This window comes from Caretta caretta, chromosome 1, assembly GCF_965140235.1.
Source record: "Caretta caretta isolate rCarCar2 chromosome 1, rCarCar1.hap1, whole genome shotgun sequence".
Taxonomy (NCBI): domain Eukaryota; kingdom Metazoa; phylum Chordata; order Testudines; family Cheloniidae; genus Caretta; species Caretta caretta.
The window spans coordinates 113,975,847-113,994,644 of record NC_134206.1 but is presented as its reverse complement, the minus strand read 5'-3'; the positions used below and the strand labels follow the sequence as shown (position 1 = coordinate 113,994,644).

The following is an 18,798-nucleotide window of genomic DNA, read 5'->3' as shown; positions in this document are numbered from 1 at the left end:
GACAGGAATAAATTACTTTTGTGTCCCCTTCTTGTGTATGGACCAGATCACTTGCAGTGATTCTGGAAACATACTTTCTCCTGGGATCTTTCTGGAGCACAAACTGCTTGATCAATAATGATTTGTCAAGTTTGCAGTATATTTGAAAGATCTAAGGTTGTCTGTAGAGTAATATTTCCTGAAAGCAGGGTTGCAAAAGTGCTTACACTTTTTATTAAGATGGCCACCATCCAAGTCATGCTTTACACCAGGCCTGTAACAGTCTGGAATTCCCTACGGGTCTAGGAGTCCTGCATTCCTCGCCAGGTGGACAGAAATGTAGGATCACAGCTAAAGGCACTATGTCAACTTGAAAATCACATTTCTGAGAATCAGAAAACTTTGTACCTACTAAAGTGACAAACTAACAAGTAAGATTACAAAAACCAAAAGAGATGGGGAAGAAGAGTCTCCTCTACTTTTTTCAGCAGTCTCTCGTTGGAGTCAGTTTTTGAAGTTTTTTTGTTGTAATATTGCAACTTTTAGGTCTGTAATCGAGTGACCAGAGAGATTGAAGTGTTCTCCGACTGGTTTTTGAATGTTATAATTCTTGACGTCTGATTTGTGTCCATTTATTCTTTTACGTAGAGACTGTCCGGTTTGGCCAGTGTACGTGGCAGAGGGGCATTGCTGGCACATGATGGCATATATTACATTGGTAGATGTGCAGGTGAATGAGCCTCTGATAGTGTGGCTGATGTAATTGGGCCCTATGATGTCCCCTGAATAGATATGTGGGCACAGTTGGCAATGGGCTTTGTTGCAAGGATAGGTTCCTGGGTTAGTGTTTTTGGTGTGTGGTTGCTGGTGAGTATTTGCTTCAGGTTGGGCGTATGTAGATTTGTGTGCAGTGGCAATGATCCCCAAACAGAGTTAACATGTATAGATAGAGCTCCATTGTATCACTCAATAACACAAAACAGGAAGCATTCAGATTTCATACTCTTATATGTTCATGTCCAGATCCTTTCCAACTCTTATACATAATCTGTTTTATAGCATTATGCTGTATGACGTTACTGAGTGTTTGGCATATTTGATTTGTGCTAACATCAGACAGGTTGGATGACTCACTGTAGAACACTGGCTTTTCATTTCTAGTGCCCCCAGTGACGTTCAGCATGAGAACTAAGCTTGGGATCTCAAGTTGATAGTGGAGAGCAGTCTGCATCATAAAATCGCCACCCTGCTAGACAGTTCAGTGTGACTCACCCTGCTGTATAATGGTTCATAAAGATAAAAATTCTCTGATCCTTAGAGAATCATAATAGAGTAATACACAGGAGCTAATGTGTAAATGTTATACTATTCCTAATTTATGCTTAATATTCACTGTTTGTTTTGTTTTTTAGTTTCCAGTTGAAAATGCTTCCTATTGACTCCATTTTAATGGTTGTCTCAATTTGTAAAATACCGAACATTTTATAGTAAACATAATGAGATGTCTAGTTTTAACATAGTTAGCATTTGCATCTGGTTACGATGGATCGGCAACCTTTCAAAGAAGAGCCATTTTTTGTTTTTGTCTTTGACCAAAATATTTCGAGACCCGCATCACACGCAAAGCTCCTTGTAGAGTTAGAATTTATCAACTAATAATAATTGAATATATTAAAATTATCACCACTCACCAATACTTCTAATGCGACTTCTGCCATTTGATTTGAATATAAACAGGAGGGGGCTCTGGGCTGGGGTAAGGGATTGAGGTGCAGAAGGGGGTTGTGGGGTCTGGGAGGAAGCTTGGGTACAGGAGGTGGTTCTGAGCTGGGTCAGCGGGTTGGGGTGCGGGAGGGGGTGCGAGGTGCAGGCTGTGGCTGGGAGGCGCTTACCACAGGTGGCTCCCATCTAGCAGTGAAGCAGGGCTCTGGCCCCACGCTGCTCCCGGAAGCGGCTGGCACGTTTCTGCGTGCCCCTGGTTCAGGGGAGGCAGCTGTGCACACTGCCTCTGCCCCCAGCACTGTCCTCACAGCTCCCATTGGTGGGGGCAGTGGCGGATTAAAGATTTTGCTGCCCCTAGGCCCTGAAATAATTGCTGTCCCAGCTCACCTCCACTCCGCCTCCGCCTCCTTTCCTAAGCGCGCTGCCGGGTCCTGCTTCTCCCTGCTCCCTGTCAGTGCTTGTGCGCGAAACAGCTTTGCGAAGGAGCGGGGAAGAGGCGGGAATGTGGCGCGCTCAGGAGAGGAGGCGGGGCCGGGGCGGGGATTTGGGGAAGCAGACCAATAGGGGCAGGGAGGGGGTGGGGAATGGGGGTGGGGAAGGGGTGGAGTTGCGGCGGGGGCAGAGGGCGCAAACCGGCGCTGAGGGAAGTAGCCTCTGGCTGCTATTATAAATTTGCCGCCCTAGGCCTTGTCGTTAATACGCTGCTGGGCGGGGGCGGTGCTTGTGGGCATGGACAGCGCATGGAGACCTGCTGGCCCCCTCCCCCCAAAGGGCACGCAGAGACTTGCCAGGAGCCAGCTGCTTCTGGGAGAGGCGTGGGGCCAGAGCCCTGCTGCGCTGCCGGCCAGGAGCTGCCTGTGGTAAGTGCCTCCCAGCTAGAGTTTGCACCTTGCACCCCCTCAAAAAACAGCTGCCCGCAAGGGGGCAGCCAAAGAGCTTCAAGCGGCTCTGGAGCCGCAGATTGTCGTCCCCTGGGTTATGAGGTGCCTGAAGGCACCCATACATGAGCAGTTCCTCCCCTTCATTCCAAGCCATGTTTGCCTATATATTATTACAGTAGTTGTTCTACAGCACTACCTTCACTTCCTTGAAATCATTTCCCGTCTGTTTCTGTGAAGCCTGAACCAGAAAATCACGTCTGAACCACCCTGGACTTTGAGAAAGTTCAGATCTAAATTCAAGCCATGTGTCTAGCCTCAAATTCTGTAACAGGCCAGTTTGAAGCTCCAAATCTAGAACTTTGCTGAGAAAGAGATCAGGTATGAACTTCCTTAGCCTCATCAGTTTTTCAGATTAATTGAATGGAAGTTCTCTTCCTACATTTTTCTGTACGTTATACTACTGAGCTGGAAAGTTGTTTTGCGCAGTAAATTGCAGAGATTTTTGACATGAACATTCTCCTGCACTTATTTCCTCCAATATGTAGCGCCATTCTTTCAGGAAGTGCAGAGTGCAGAGGAGATCAGAGGGGTTCAGGGAAAATGCTTCCTAGTAGGAAAGGCGTTTATAAATTGATCCAGTAATTCAAAGGTTAATTCCTGCCAGTAGCACTGTATGTTGCATCAGATTTTGTGTATCCTGTCTGACTTAAATATTGTCTGACAAACTGTAAATGATAACAGAGAGCAAAAGCTTTAGACTCTCAGCTTTTTAAAAGCAGAGTTAATACTGTAACAAATAATGTATTGCATGCTTAATGTTAACGTAAGGTAGATAGATTTAGTATGCAAGGGGTTGATCAGTTTGTCTACCACAAAAAACTGTTTCTGTATGTCTCATTTTTGTTATAGCCAAGTCATCTTTTACAGTTTAATTGCATCTGGGAATGATATAGTATTGTGATGGTATGTATATTATTGATGTGAAATGTGAAGTACACTTTTTATTCCTCTAACTTCCAGTTTGTTTCCCATTTTCAGTTTGAAGGAAGGAAGTATTGTGAACATGATTTTCAGATGCTTTTTGCCCCTTGCTGTCATCAGTGTGGTAAGTTTTATACTGATCATTTAATGTAAGTTCAACATATAACCTTGGAAAAGAATGGAATCCTTGTGATTACACCAAGCACACCGAGTCAGACTATTCTGCCAGCCTGAGTTCCCTATACCTGGCATTGCTGGGATAGGCTCCCCAGCGTTTTCCAGCCAAGCACACAGGCAGGGCCACACCCCGATGCACAGAGATCCGCTCTGGGAAGATCCGCTCTGGGAAGGCTCAGCTTAAGGAGCTTGCCACAGCACCCAGATGTCCACCCTCCCTTGGAGTACAAAACCAAAATTATAAGAAATTAGCCTCTTCCCTCCAGTGTGGAGGAGGGTATACACAACTTCTCATTCCCCCAGTTAGAAATCATATAATCTGGGTTATATTATAAACCAGAAATAAAGTTATTAACTATAAAAGGTGTATTTTAAGTAGTTAAGGAGGTAGGAGACAGAACAAGGCAGATTACTAAGAAAATAAAACAGAGCACACAAATTAAGCTTACTACACTAAAGAAACTGGTTACATGTAAGTTCTCACCCTAAATGTGGTTCTAATAATCTTCTTCACAGGCCAAACGCCCTTCCAGCAGGGTTCAGTTCTTTCCTCCAGTTCAGTTTTCATTGTTTCCAGCAGTCATCTTGGATTGGGTAGCAGGGGAGAACTGATGACCTGGGTTACCTCACTCCCCACCCTTAAATAGGATTTGCATAAGGCGGGAGTCCTTTGTGTCCTAGTTGGACCCCCCTTTCCTTACAGTGGAAAGTTAAAAGAAGTCCCAAGTAATGTTTTAGTATCATGTGACAAGACCACCTGACTCTGTGGGGCCCTTGTAGCCATTCTTCACAGGCTGACCCACAGGTTCACAGGAAGACTAAGCTTTTTTTACAGTCCATTGTCCTTGTTGATGGGCCATCCGCCCTGTCTGGCTTTTCCATTGTTGTATCTGAAGTGTTGGCAGTGGGCATCCCCCAAAGTAGCACAGCTGAAATACAGATACATAGTCAATATTCCTAATTTCAGATACAGAAATGATACATGCATATAAATAGGATAATCGTATAAATAGTAAATCATAACCTTTCCAATGATATCTCATGTGAGCCATCTTGCATAAAGTATATCTCAGTTATGTCATATTTATATCAAAAGCGTATTTTCATAAAGAATATGGAATGACAATCACACCCTTATTGCCTGCTCCTCCCATAATCGTTTCTCAGCTTTCTTCAACACTGTCCTGTGCATGGAATGCCTTTCCTGAGCTGGTCTGAAAAGTCACTACCCTCCCCTCATTTAAATCTCTCCTGAAGCCTCACTGTTTTCTTGACATCTACAGGAAGCTACTTATTTATCTTATGTGTGAACTGCTTATTTGTATGAAGGGAAGAGGTTGAATGCTGGCAGAGAGGGGCTTATGGACACTATATCTAAAGCTAGGGATTGCTGTGGGCAGAGGGGGTTGAATGGTGGAGGGAAGATGTGGGAAGGGGAATTTAGTGTGTATAACAAACAAACAAACACAAATGTATGACTAACTAGACGGATGACGGAGTTCTTTGTTTCTGTAGGCCAACCACATTGCACAGATGAGGGGCTCAGTGCATTCCTCCATTCTCCCCACAAGCTCCTGGTGTGCCGTCCCCCCACCCTAATTCTGCTGCCTTCTTGGTCATCTCTCCCCTTGACAAATCTCTCTGCCTGCAGTACCAAATGGATACTGTTTAGATGAACTAAAACACTTGTGACTGGGCAAAGGTAAATGATCTTGCCTGAGCTAGGCACAGTGTGGATGGAGCTACAGTGCAACTCTCGAGTCTCACTCCTACTCAACCAATATAGCTCCTGATCTGAAGGAGCCCCCAATCTTCCAGTCCTAAACCTTCACACCCCCAGTAGTCTGGCAAAGCACCTCAGTCCTGACCAGCAGTTCCATTTGCTGATTCATTTCACCAATGGGATTGAAGCAGGGCTTAAATTCCCCCCAGTATTTCCTGGAGCCTTGAACTTCAGCCCCACAGGCGGCGCTGGGGCATGGGGCTTCTGCCCCGCGGTGCGCGCTGAGGTTTGGGGCTCTGCTCACATCAGGGCTTCTGCAGGTTTCAAAATATTTACTGGAGCGCCCCACTGGATGGCTCCGGTTGAATTTAAGCCCTGGATTGACATATGAAAATGCAATGGACAGTGCGAATAATGACTGGTTGAGTTACCTATGATCTCACAATGCTTCTCTGCCTGGAGCACCATATGGGCATTTGTGTGCAACTCAGGCTTCTTCTTCAAGTGCTGGTCCCTGTCTGTATTCCACTGTGGGTACGCATGCACTCCATGCATCCAGAACTCAGAGAATTTTGATGCACAGGGAGTCATGGCTTCATACTTTAGCGCATCCCAGGGAAGTCCAGTACACCACTGAGGATCTTCCCTTCAGTGAGACTCATCTGTTTAATCAGAAGATGGATAAGTCCTTACACGCTTTAAAGGACTCCAGGGCCATCCTCTGCTCCCTGGGCATATATGCACCTACCCTGAAGAGAATATTCCATCTTCAATGATACAGGTAGACTGTAGATAGACTGATGGCTCAACAGTTCTTCCACCTGAGACCTTATGAGCAACCCCTAATAGTCAGCGAGTTCAAAAGACCTGCTTCATCACACCTTCTGCAGCAGATTCCTCATTCCAATCCCAGCCCTCAGCGAAACGTTATTTTTGACGGGAGCTATCAACCACTAAGTCCAACATGTCCTGACTGCCAGCACACTCCTTGGGGGTCACTAGTACTCCTTTTCAACACCTGGAGTGCAATAACAATGAAGAAATGGTGGTCAGCATTATCCATTCTGGCTGTATAATAGAGTTTGTGCCCTACCTCCTCCAAAACCCCCTTTCCCTCCTCCCTCTCGGAGACCACTTTCATGAGAACATTCTCAGACGAGAAGTGGAATCTCTTACAGCAAAGAGCAATAAAGCGGGTTGCTCTTCAGTACCAAATAAGTGTTTTTTACTTGACGTATTTCCTAGTTTCCAGAAAGAAAGGCAGTTGGAGATCTAGTCTTGACCACCACCATCTCAACCGCTTTATTTGCAAACTCAGGTTTTGCATGATCATGTTGGCATGATAGTTTAATCTCTGGAAAAAGACAAGTGGTTTACAGCTCTTAACATGAAGGATGCCTACTTTTACATGGACATCCACCATGCCCCACTCATCAGTGCTTTCTCAGATTCATAGTCACCGCCACTCATTTTCACTACAGAGTACTCCCTTTCAGCATTGCTACCTTCCCCAGGGTCTTTACCAAGGTGTTCTCTGTCAAAGCAGTCTATATCAGATGCTGTGATTTCACCATCTTCCCTACCTCGATGAATGGCTCCTTGTCAAGAGATCACGCCAAGAGGCCAGGTGACAGTTGCTACAACTCCTCTCCTCTCTGGGGATTAGCATAAATGCCAAAAAATGTGTTCTTATCCCTAAACTTTGGACTTCATTGGGGCATCCTTAAGTTTAATCATGCAGGGGCTTACTTTCCAAGAGACAGGTTTCAGGCTATGAATGTTATCATGGACCAGTTCATAACCAAGCCCAGGGTGCCTGTCAAGATCTGTCTTTCTCTCCGAGGCCATATGGCCATATGTCATGCCTTTTGCAAGACACCACCTTGTTGCCTGCAAGCGTGGCTTCTGACTTTGTACTTACCAAACCTACAGCGCACGAGCACCTAGTGACTGTTACCACCAAAATGATATTGTTCCTGTCATGGTGGAAAAATCCCCATCAGGTTTGTGTCGGTGTTCCTTTCCTCGCCTTCATACCAGAAAGGGTGATGATTGCCGACACATTTCTGTTGAGTTGGGGAGCTTACATGGACAACCGTACAGCACAAGACACCTAGACATCTCAAGAATCACATTCAATTCACATCAGTGTTCTAGAGCTATGAGCGGTTTGACAGGCTTGCAAAACCTTTCTCCCGTTCATTCAGTTTCACCATGCCGACAATATCACAACTGTCTTTTAGATCAGCAATCGGAGGCATGAGATCTGCCCCTAAGTGTGCAGAAATGGTCAGTCTGTGGAACTGGTACATCAGCAGTCGGATTACCCTGTCAGCAGTCTGCCTCTGAAGGAACCAGAACGTGTGTCTCAGCAGATACTTTGCAAGTCGATCACAAGTGGGAGCTACACAACTCTGTGATGAACAATATTTTCGCTCTGTGGGGGGACCTCCACCAGGGACCTATTTACCTCCCAAACAAAGAGGAAATGCTACGTATACTGCTCCAAAAGAGCCTTTGGTCACCACTCACAAGGCAATGCTTTACTCCTTCCATGGTCAGACCATCTGAACTATGTCCTCCCGCCACTACCACTCCTGCCTCAAGATTTGCACACGATTTGACAGGACAATGCATGAGTTATTCTTATTGCCCCCAACTAACCCAGAAGTTTTGATTCCTGAACCTCCTACGCATGTTGTTTTTGGGTACTGATCATTATTCCTATGTTTCCCAATCTTCTGACTCAGAGGAATGGCAAAATCAGGCATCCCAACCCACATCTGCTTCCTCCCAGAGCTTGGTTTGTGGATGGGCATCCTGCTTAGAGCAATTGTGTTCTGAAGCTGTTTAGAATGTCCTTTCTAATAGTAGGAAGGATTCCACTAGAAAATATTACCTAACCAAGCCATCTGGGCGTATCAAAGATGTATTTCTCTAGAATCCACAGATATTCCTCTCATTCTGGACTCTATTCTTTCTGTGCAGACAACAAGATTGTAAGTTCCTCATGGGTTCATTTGGCAACCATCTGCCTTCACGGGGCTACTCGATCTTTGCGCACTCTCCGGCTAGCAAATTCTGGAAAGGTCTAATCAGAACCTTTCGGCCTATCAAAAAGTCTATTCCTCAGTGGGACTTGAACCTTGTTTTCTCAGTGCTCACTAAGCTTCCATTTGAAACATTAGCTTCTTGCTTCATGTCTCTCCTATCCATGAAGGTCACATTCCTGGTAGCCATCACCTCAGCCAGGTGGTTTGGTGAGCTTGGGGCATTGATGGCAGATCCTCCTTACACTATATTGCATAAGGACAAGCTTCCATTACATTTGTACCCTAAATTCACCCCCAGTCTGAGTTTCACCTGAACTAGCCTATCCGCTTACCTGCATTTGTCCAAAAACTTCACACATCCTCAGAAGAAAGGAGGCTCCATTTCCTCAGTGTTTGGAAAGCCTTAGCCTTTCATAACCTGAAAACAATCAGGAAATCCTCTGGACTATTTGTCACCATAATGGACAGGGCCAAGGGTCAGGTTATATTCTCTCAAAGAATCTCAAAATGGATGTTGGCCTGCATGTAGACAACTGATATCAGAGCAAATCTTCCCCCTCCTCATGGGGTAAGAGCTCATTCCGCAAGAACGCAAGCAACATCTATGGCTTCTTTTCAATAGGGGTGCCTCTACTTGATAATTGTAAGGCAGCTACATGGCACTCAGTCCACATATTTATTAGACGCTGTGCCGTGGCACCTCTGCTGATGCATCTTTTGGAACAGCAATCCTTTGTTCGGCTCTGCCATCTACAACCTCTCACCCTCCTATTTGAGTACTTCTTGTCAATCATCCACAGTGGAATACACATAGGAATCAGCACTCAGAAGAACCTCCAGTTACTAAATATAAGTAACTTTTTTTTCCAGTTTTTCTGAGTGTCAGTAAAATTAGACGTGGTCTTCAAAAGTTACCATGTTAGACAGACCAATAGAGAAATGACATCAAGTTGAGTGTGAGGCCTCATTTTGCTTGGCCAGCAAGAAGTGCATCTATCATCACATGATTTGTGTTGTATCCCATTCACTCATCCTTCAGTAGATGGTATGCTCTTCAGAGCCGGGACTGAGTCTTTCTTTGCATTTGTAAAGTGCCTAGAGCCTTTTGGGAACTACTGGAGTATAAATAAAAACAAAAATCCTGCTAATCTGCTGGTTTACTCAGAGAAGAAAGGAGAAAGTAATTAGGAAAAAGTTATGCAGAATAAAGAACTGCATGAATACCAAAACAGCATAAGAGATCAGATGACTGAAAAAGGTGAGGGATGGAAAAAGAAAAACTCAGATATACAGAAAATGAAGTGTATGAAGAAGGGTGGGTAAATGAAGTGTTAGCTAGAAGGGGAAGTGCTTTGTTAGTAAGAAGAAAAGGAGTACTTGTGGCACCTTAGAGACTAACCAATTTATTTGAGCATGAGCTTTCGTGAGCTACAGCTCACTTCATCGGATGCATACTGTGGAAACTGCAGCAGACTTTATATACACACAGAGTAAGGGAATTTGCTTTGGATTTTTAGCCAAGAATAAGGTTGAGAACCAGAGCCCTTGGAGCCATATACCTGAACCCACAAGCTGGGAGTTTTTGGTTTTTTTTACTTTGTCTGATACAGTGTTACTTAAAGCACTTTGGTATTTAGAACAACTTTTGTTTTATTTTTTAACATCCAGATATTTTATTTACCTACAGGTGAGTTCATTATCGGTCGTGTTATTAAAGCTATGAATAATAGCTGGCATCCAGAATGCTTCTGCTGTGACATCTGCCAACAAGTACTGGCAGATATTGGATTTGTCAAGAACGCTGGCAGGTAGATCTTCACCCCCTGCTTCTGTATTGGTCGTAAGCAAAATGAAGTGATGATGGGGTTTACAGTTTATTAAGGCTTCTAAAAATCTTCAGCTGACATGATGTAACCTCTTTAATAAAACACAGTTAAAGGAGTAACTAAAGTATCTCTGTTTACGTGTAAGGTGCCCTTATGGGGCAGGGGTTCAAGCAAGTCTGATCTGCAGAGAACACAGCTCAAAAATGAAATGTAAATATTAAATATTGATTTTTTTTTAATACTTACAAAAACATTTAAAGAATGTTCCACTACACCTTCAGACTTTCCATCAAGGTCACCTTCTGGGTATATCTGTTACCTTACGTCACTGAGTGCCAGTGGTACTTTGAGATATAATAGGGGAGAACATTTTCAAAGTAGTGTACCAGAGATAGATAAATGTACCCCATTAATTCTTTTACATGATGTCAGATTTTTTCTGGTGTGATTCCAGCAACTCATGCGTCACAACCAGTGGTGCTGAAATACTAAAAATTTAGATAAAAGTGTACACACCTACCTTGCACCACTTTGGAATTCTGATGGCACCTCTCCAGAATAAAGTGCATTGCTACAAGTCAGTGCTTTTTATTTTCTGTTTTAATGCATTTTTGTGTGTGAATTTTACCTGACTGAGATGATTTTATATTAGGGAGCCTGGAAAAAGCAGTAGTTTGGTTCATACGTAAAAATGTTGCTCTTCTTTGCAAGCTCTTTCAAGGCCATTGTGGGCCACATTGTGATACCCTTACTCTGACTTATTAGCAGCACCTTACTCCTGGAGTAGTCCCCTTAAATTCAGTGGGACTATTCCTAGAGTAAGATATTTTTCAATGTGAGTAAATGTCCTGGGCCACTATCTCGCAAACAGAAACATGCTTAACTTTAAGCATGTGACTTCAAATGGTAAAAGTGACATTCGTACATAAGTGTAGAGTCAGAGCCTAAGTGAGCATATAGCTTCCCATCTAAACTTCCATGATTCACAGAGTAAAACACTTGGCAACAAAAATCTTTAGCAAATTCTAATTCCTTTTTTACTTTTACATGTACATTAAATGCAAGAGAACAGAAGAATGAGCCTCTGGGCTGGATGGAAGTAAACTGACTATTTTTTCCCCTCTCTTGAGCTTGGGTTTCTCATGGGGGTACTGTTTATATGATTTATTCAAATAACAGATTGAATTGAGATCCTAATAGATTTTTGTTTGTGTTTTTATTGTGTGGTAAGATTCCAAAAAGTATTTGTCATAAATATAAAGGGAAGGGTAAACACCTTTAAAATCCCTCCTGGCCAGAGGAAAAACCCTTTCACCTGTAAAGGGTTAAGAAGCTAGGATAACCTCGCTGGCACCTGACCAAAATGACCAATGAGGAGACAAGATAATTTCAAAAGCTGGGGGGAGGGAGAAACAAAGCCTCTCTCTCCGTCTGTGTGATGCTTTTGCTGGGGACAGAACAGGAATGGAGTCTTAGAACTTAGTAAGTAATCTAGCTAGATATGCGTTAGAGTCTGATTTCTTTAAATGGCTGAGAGTATAAGCTGTGCTGAATGGAATGGATATTCCTGTTTTTGTGTCTTTTTGTAACTTAAGGTTTTGCCTAGAGGGATTCTCTGTGTTTTGAATCTAATTACCCTGTAAGGTATTTACCATCCTGATTTTACAGAGGTGATTCTTTTTACTTTTTTTTCTATTAAAATTTTTCTTTTAAGAAACTGAATGCTTTTTTCATTGTTCTTAAGATCCAAGGGTTTGGGTGTGTGGTCACCTATGCAAATTGGTGAGGATTTTTATCAAACCTTCCCCAGGAAAAGGGGTGTAAGAATGGGGAGGATTTTGGGGGGAAAGACGTTTCCAAATGGACTCGTTCCCACTAACCGGTGTTAGACGTTTGGTGGTGGCAGCGAAAGTCCAAGGGCAAAAGGTAAAATAGTTTGTACCTTGGGGAACCTAAGCTGGTAAAAGTAAGCTTAGGAGGTTTTCATGCAGGTCCCCACATCTGTCCCCTAGAGTTCAGAGTGGGGAAGGAACCTTGACAGTATTTATTACTGTTACTGTTTTTTCTCTGTTTTTAGGCATCTTTGCCGTCCTTGTCACAACCGGGAGAAGGCCAGGGGTCTGGGAAAATACATCTGCCAGAAGTGCCATGCCATTATTGATGAACAACCGCTCATATTCAAGAATGATCCCTATCATCCTGATCATTTCAACTGTGCCAATTGCGGGTATTTGTATTTTATAGAAGAAAAAAACCTTAAGAAAATGCTGATTTTCATTTGTTTTGTCTGTTTAAATCTAAAGTCAGCTCTATTGATGTAATCCACATTATCAGAGTGTGATTCTTTGTCCCCTCTAGTAGCTAGACCATGTACGGAAGTTTGAGTCTGCCATTACCTCTGGGCTCATGGACTTGATCCTTTAGCTCAAACAGTAGAGGCTCCTAGATTACAGAAATCTGGGGTTCAGTCCTCTCTCAAACGAGCTTTAATGAAAGCTGAGGTTCTGGAGAACAAGATGGTATCTTGGGAGAGGTTGTAGTAACATTGTGTGTACCCCCAATTCTATCTCTGGGCACAGATGAGGGTTTCACTAGTGAGGAAAGGACAGATTTTGGTAATACTACAAGAAACAGAAGTGACCAGATTTACTGAGAGACTGGATGCAGGGGAGAACAGGAGAGAGGAGCTGAAGATGACACTAAGGTTGCATTCCTTGGAGGATAATCCAGTTACAAGTGACAAAAGAGATAGAGGATGAAGTGGAGAGGAATTAAGAGGAAAGATGAGAATTTCATTTTGGAAAGAGATTGAGTTTGAAATGGTGATAGAAGATGTGAGACTGGACAGAACCTCACCTCATGCAATCCTTTAAAATAATCGAACCATTTGTAACAGTGAGGGTAATAAACCACTGGAACAGTGTTCTGGTTCACTTGAAATGGTATCAGACTTATCAGTGATCTGATTTACAGACACTCATGTATGTATGGCACATAATATTGACTAGGATTTAAGATTATAAGCATTGTGGTCTGAAGGAATTAAAAAGTCAAAGTGCCCAAAACCGTAGGCTGAATGAACTGCTATTTAGCAGTAATCTTAATTATAAACTAAGAAATCTCAGTGAATTTTCTATTTTTCTTCACTTGTTTAAAAAAAACATAAAAAGTGCAGCCCCTTCACCTCCCCCACTTGCTTCCCTCTTTTGCTGCTTAACTTATTCCTCTGCCTCCTCTAGTTTTTAAAAGCAAATTGTAAATTCTTCCCTATTCTTTCTTTGAAACAATGTGTCTTCAGCTGTGGCAGCTGGTCCTTGTCTTCAGGGCTGAACCACTTCCCCAATTTTTACAGGCTGTGATGGCAGCTGTGTTGACACTATACAGCAGAACCCCTATAGCTCTTGGAGCAATTCTGAGGAGAGAGTGTTTCTGCTTCAAATAGCTCCTTGGAGAATCTGTGGATTTTCAAAGTGGCCTCTGCAGCAGCTGGAAAAGGCAATTTTCCATCCCCTGGAGGGACTAAAGCTTGCATGGATATTGTGGGTAAACATAGATTTTCCCCCAGTTTTCCATGTCCTGCACAGAGATGCTGAATTGGAGGTATTATGGGAGATAACACAGGCGCACTAGTTTGTAGCTGACCATCCAGTAATTTGGTGGTAGGGAAGTTTTCACTTTAGATATTTAGTGCCACAGCAGAGATCAGTTTAAAAAGAATCTGTAATCCTAAATCAAGAGCAACCAAATGAGACCATCATTGATTATACAGTTTGAATCTCTCTAGTCTGGCACTCTCTGGTCCGGCAACATCCATGGTCCAGCATGATTTTGTAACATTGTGTAACAATACTAACACTTTGTTATGAAGAGAGCTGGTAAGCCTTGTCTAGGCAGTGTTGCAAGCATTGTTGCATTTATTTGCCTCCCTGAGATAAAAAATAAAAAGAGACCCGCTCGCTACAATATTGACCTTCCGTGGTTCGGCAAATTCTCTGGTTCAGGACCTGAGGGTCCCGGACTAAAGAGGTTCAACCTGTAGTCCGTTTTAAAGCTTAATTCTGACAATGTCATTTTTACTGTTCTTAATAACATCATTATTCAGATTTATCATCCAATTTAGTGGTTAAAACAAAGAAGCGTACAGAGATTCTGAGATAGTAAGAATATACATGACTGTCACATATAGGTGCATATTTTTCTTTATCCCTAAACCCTGTAAAGGCATGCATGATTGACTTGGCCTAGAGCACTAAATTCCAGGCTCAATTACACTGATGTTAATCCACAGGAAATCAGATGACTGTAGTGGATTACACCAGTGTCACTGAGAACAGAAGTTAGCCCAGTGTATCTAGGACCTTGTCTACACTAACGAGGGAAGTCAATCTAAGTTATGCTAGTTAAGTTAGGTAAATTATGTAGCTGAAATCGAGGTAGCTTAGATCGACTTACAGCGGTGTCTACACCACGGTATGTCGGCGGGAGGCGCTCTCCCATCAGTTTATCCACGTCTTCACCAGACCCACTAAATCAATGCCGCTGCATCAATCGCAGCTGCACCGATTTAGACCATAGTGAAGACAAGCCCTAGATCTTGCAAATGTTCAGTGTAGATGGCATGTAAGAAAATGATGAAACTCTTATAAAGCAGATATTTAGAGAAAGTAAAAAGCTTAATGCATAATACTTATCACACATCCAGCCAAACATTCAATCTTCAAGATAAAATCCAATGAACCAGGCTATTTTGAACACTAGTGTCCAAATCCCATAATGGAGTGTAAATAAAACTTTTGAAATAAATTCATAAAAATAAAGTCATGCCTTCAAAACCACGCATTAACTAAAATTGTTCTCTGTATTCTCAGATTCTTTGTGATCATGTTTGATTCATTAATTTTTGAACAGGAAGGAACTTACTGCTGATGCTCGTGAGTTGAAGGGAGAATTATATTGTTTACCATGCCATGATAAAATGGGTGTCCCCATCTGTGGAGCATGTAGGAGACCAATTGAAGGACGAGTGGTGAATGCTATGGGGAAACAGTGGCATGTGGAGGTAAATGTCAGAGTGTATTATATTTTATAAATATTGGCATGAATATACTAGGTCTGGAATTTTATGGGTCAGTTTCAATCGAAAGGATTAGAAAATTCTACAGAAATGGTTGGTAAAGTAAGTTGTAGAGCATGTCTTCAGTTGTAATCACACACACAGTTTATTTCATTTTGAAAAATTCTGCATTTTGAGAGTGATTCCCTATATTTCAGATGAGAAATAGTTGTAGAACTCAAAATATCTCTTTAATCAACAACTTTTTAAGTTGATCAACAGAAACTTTTTAAGTGTCTATATACACGAGAACACTGTCACGAAGGTATGGTTTAGCTGCCACAAATTTCCTGTGTGGTCTTGGGCAAATTATTATCTCCATTTTACAGATGGAGATGCAGACACAGAGAGATTAAATATTGACATTGCCTACTTTCCAGGTTGTGTATCAAGTTAAGTTCACTGTTCAAAAAGGTGCTTTGAGATCCTTGGAAAGCGCTATAGAAGTGCAAAGTATTATACAGAAATGTAGTAATATTTTTCATAAATACTATTCATTACAAACTGGAGAGTTGGTTTGAAATAAATAGGATTAAATTCAGTAATGACAAATGCAAAGTGCTGCACATAGGAAGGAATAATTAATTGTACAACTACAAAATGGGAAATGACTTCCTACAAAGGAGTACTGCAGAAAAGTATCTGGGGTTTATAGTAGATCATAAACTAAATATGAGTCAACAATGTAATACTGCTGCAAAAAAGCAAACAGCATTCTGGGATGTATTAGCAAGAATGTTGTAAGCAAGACATGAGAAATAATTATTTCACTCTACTGATGAGGCCTCAGTAGAAGTACTGGGTACAGTTCTGGAAACTTCAGGAAACCACACTTCAGGAAAGATGTGGACAAATTGGGGAAAGTCCAGAGGAGAGCAACAAAATCAATTAAAGATCTAGAAACTATGACCTATGAGGAAAGGTTGAAACAATTGGGTTGTTGTTTGGAGAAGAGAAGACTGAGAGGCGACATGTTAAGTCTTCAAGTACATAAAAGGTTGCTGTACAGGGGGAGAGGGGGAGATAAATTTTTCAGTCAGCAAACCTCTGAGTGCGACCCACCCCTTATAAATTAAAAACCTTTTTTTATATTTAACACTATTATAAATGCTGGAAGCAAAGTGGAATTTGGGGATGGAGGCTGACAGCTCGTGACCTCCACGTAATAACCTCGCGACCCCCTGAGGGATCACGACCCCCAGTTTGAGAACCCCTGGTCTAAAGGGACAGTGAAAGATAACTATAAAGTTTTAGATCCCAGAAAAAGCATTCAGTTTTTCTGATCAATCAAAAATAGGTGAATACCCCCACCTACAGGTCAAAACCCAGAAGTATTGTCATTACCATAGAAGCCCACAGTGCGGCAAACCCTTTCTCACGCTGTGTCAAATGCTGTGCACATGCAACATTTATATTTGAATTCTGTTCAGTCAGTTTTCAGTCTAAGACTTCTGTGGTAGGGGTCCGCAAATGAAAAAGGGTTGAAGACCATTGGTTTAGACATTAGGAAAATCTTCCGAAGTAAGAGTAGTTAAGCACTGAAGCAAATTACCTAGGGAGGTTGTGGAATCTCTATCATTGAAGGTTTTTAAGAACAGATTAGACAAACACCTGTTAGGGATGGTCTAAAGCTAATTAGTCCTGTCTCAGTGCAAGGGGCTAGACCAGATGACCTATTAAGGTCCTTTCCAGTCCTACATTTCTATGATTCTGTTACAGAGTTCAATAATACTACTTTGCCATCTATGACACCTTCTATTTGAAAATCTTAAAGCATTTCACAAACAATTGTTGAGCATTTCAAAGAAGTGCAGGAGATTTAGCCATGAATATGGAGCTAAATCCTTTAAACTTGCTTTGAAAATCTCAATCAATAAATTTATCCTTACACCACATTCTGGTGAGTATTATGCCCATCTTATGGATGGGAGAATTGAGGCAAAAAGAAATTAAGTGACTCCAAAGGGGCAGGGTCATAAATGGAACCCAAATCTGCTTACTCCCGCTCCCTTAATCACAAGATCATCCTTCCTCCTCAGATATCTTAAAATAAATAAATAAATAAAAAACACACCACCATTGACCAGGTTATTGTGATTGCCAAACAGTAAGCGTAGCAATAAAGTTTCTTTAAGTTAGTTTAAGAATTTTCCATGATATCAGTGCAGTTTATCAACTAATAATGAATCCAAAATCTTTTCTTCAGTTTATTTTTTTCTTCAGTGTATTTTCTTTAAAATTTAAGACTTTAAAATGAGCAATATTTTGGTTTTTTTAATGTTTTAAATCTACAAGTAATAAAAGTGTTTCTAATTTTAAAGAAGGCATTACGAGCAGACTGTCCTTCGATAATGCTCAGTCCTGAGTATCTGTTTCCAAAGAAATCCCATTAACTCAACCAATCCAGAGATAATTTATATCATTTTCTTTGCAGCATTTTGTTTGTGCAAAGTGTGAAAAGCCATTTCTTGGTCATCGTCACTATGAGAGGAAGGGCTTGGCATATTGTGAAACCCATTACAATCAGGTAAGGTTGAATTTTGTATCTTAGCCATTAACAAATTCATGATTCATCAACTCACTTATATCTGTAGGAGAGAAAAATATTAACACTAAGGAACTAGTTTTGCCTTCTGACAACCATCTGTGTCTTGAAAAGTAGTGTCCGTAGTATTGTAATTCCTTAAACGTTTTAACATATTTCTGCAAATGGTTCAAGTATTTAAAAACAAAACTATTAAAGACTTAACAAAACATTCAGTATATACTCGGCATTCAAATCCATAATTACTAATGACTGTAGGACTGTTGCCTTTGAACTTTGTAATATCTGCAAGGTCAGTGCACCTGTTCAGTGCTGCTAATGACACCCAACTTTTCCAAGAATCTAAGGAAAATTTGTCACTCAGTGTCTAGGGTTTAACACTAGGCCTTAGTTAATAGAGTGGCTTTCCTTACAGCTGGTACCGCACGATGATATGACTCTACATGAAGATATGCTGTGTAACCCAGCTTGACTCACTTTTTCTCCATCTAAGACTGCAAATACCAAATGCATTTGTCAGAGAACACCACCTAGTGACTATTTTCATTTTCATACATGGATTATAGTCAATGTTCCTTTCCCCTACAGACCCCTTTTTTATAGTCACTTAGATACCACAGCAAGGAGCGTAGTTTAAACATACAAAAGATTTTTTGTGAGTGTATTCTGTTAACTGTTAAAATAAACTTGTTGCAACTATTTTAAACATGAGCGAACTGCAAAGTGTCACATGCACACACCTTTTGGCACTTAAAAAATGGGTAATAAGCTCCATAGTTCTATGGCATGTATTAATTA

At 41.7% G+C, this 18,798-nt stretch overlaps 1 protein-coding gene and 1 long non-coding RNA gene across 12 annotated transcripts in view; one reads left to right on the top strand and one right to left on the bottom strand.

Annotated features, from left to right (window-relative positions):
• LIMS1 (LIM zinc finger domain containing 1) overlaps positions 1–18,798 on the top strand; it is a 137,759-nt gene that overhangs the window by 101,171 nt on the left and 17,790 nt on the right. For all 11 annotated transcript variants that reach the window (XM_048856635.2, XM_048856615.2, XM_048856667.2 and 8 more), the window contains 5 exons: positions 3,621–3,687; positions 10,204–10,324; positions 12,420–12,569; positions 15,251–15,401; positions 17,890–17,982. In XM_048856635.2, coding sequence (XP_048712592.1) covers positions 3,621–3,687; positions 10,204–10,324; positions 12,420–12,569; positions 15,251–15,401; positions 17,890–17,982 — 582 coding nt within the window. The remainder of the gene's footprint in view (positions 1–3,620; positions 3,688–10,203; positions 10,325–12,419; positions 12,570–15,250; positions 15,402–17,889; positions 17,983–18,798) is intronic.
• Positions 4,109–10,649, bottom strand: LOC142072661 (uncharacterized). Its single transcript, XR_012669169.1, has 4 exons — positions 10,589–10,649; positions 8,849–8,934; positions 5,895–6,481; positions 4,109–4,669 (listed from the first exon to the last, which is right to left on the bottom strand). It is a non-coding gene; the product is annotated as an uncharacterized LOC142072661 (long non-coding RNA).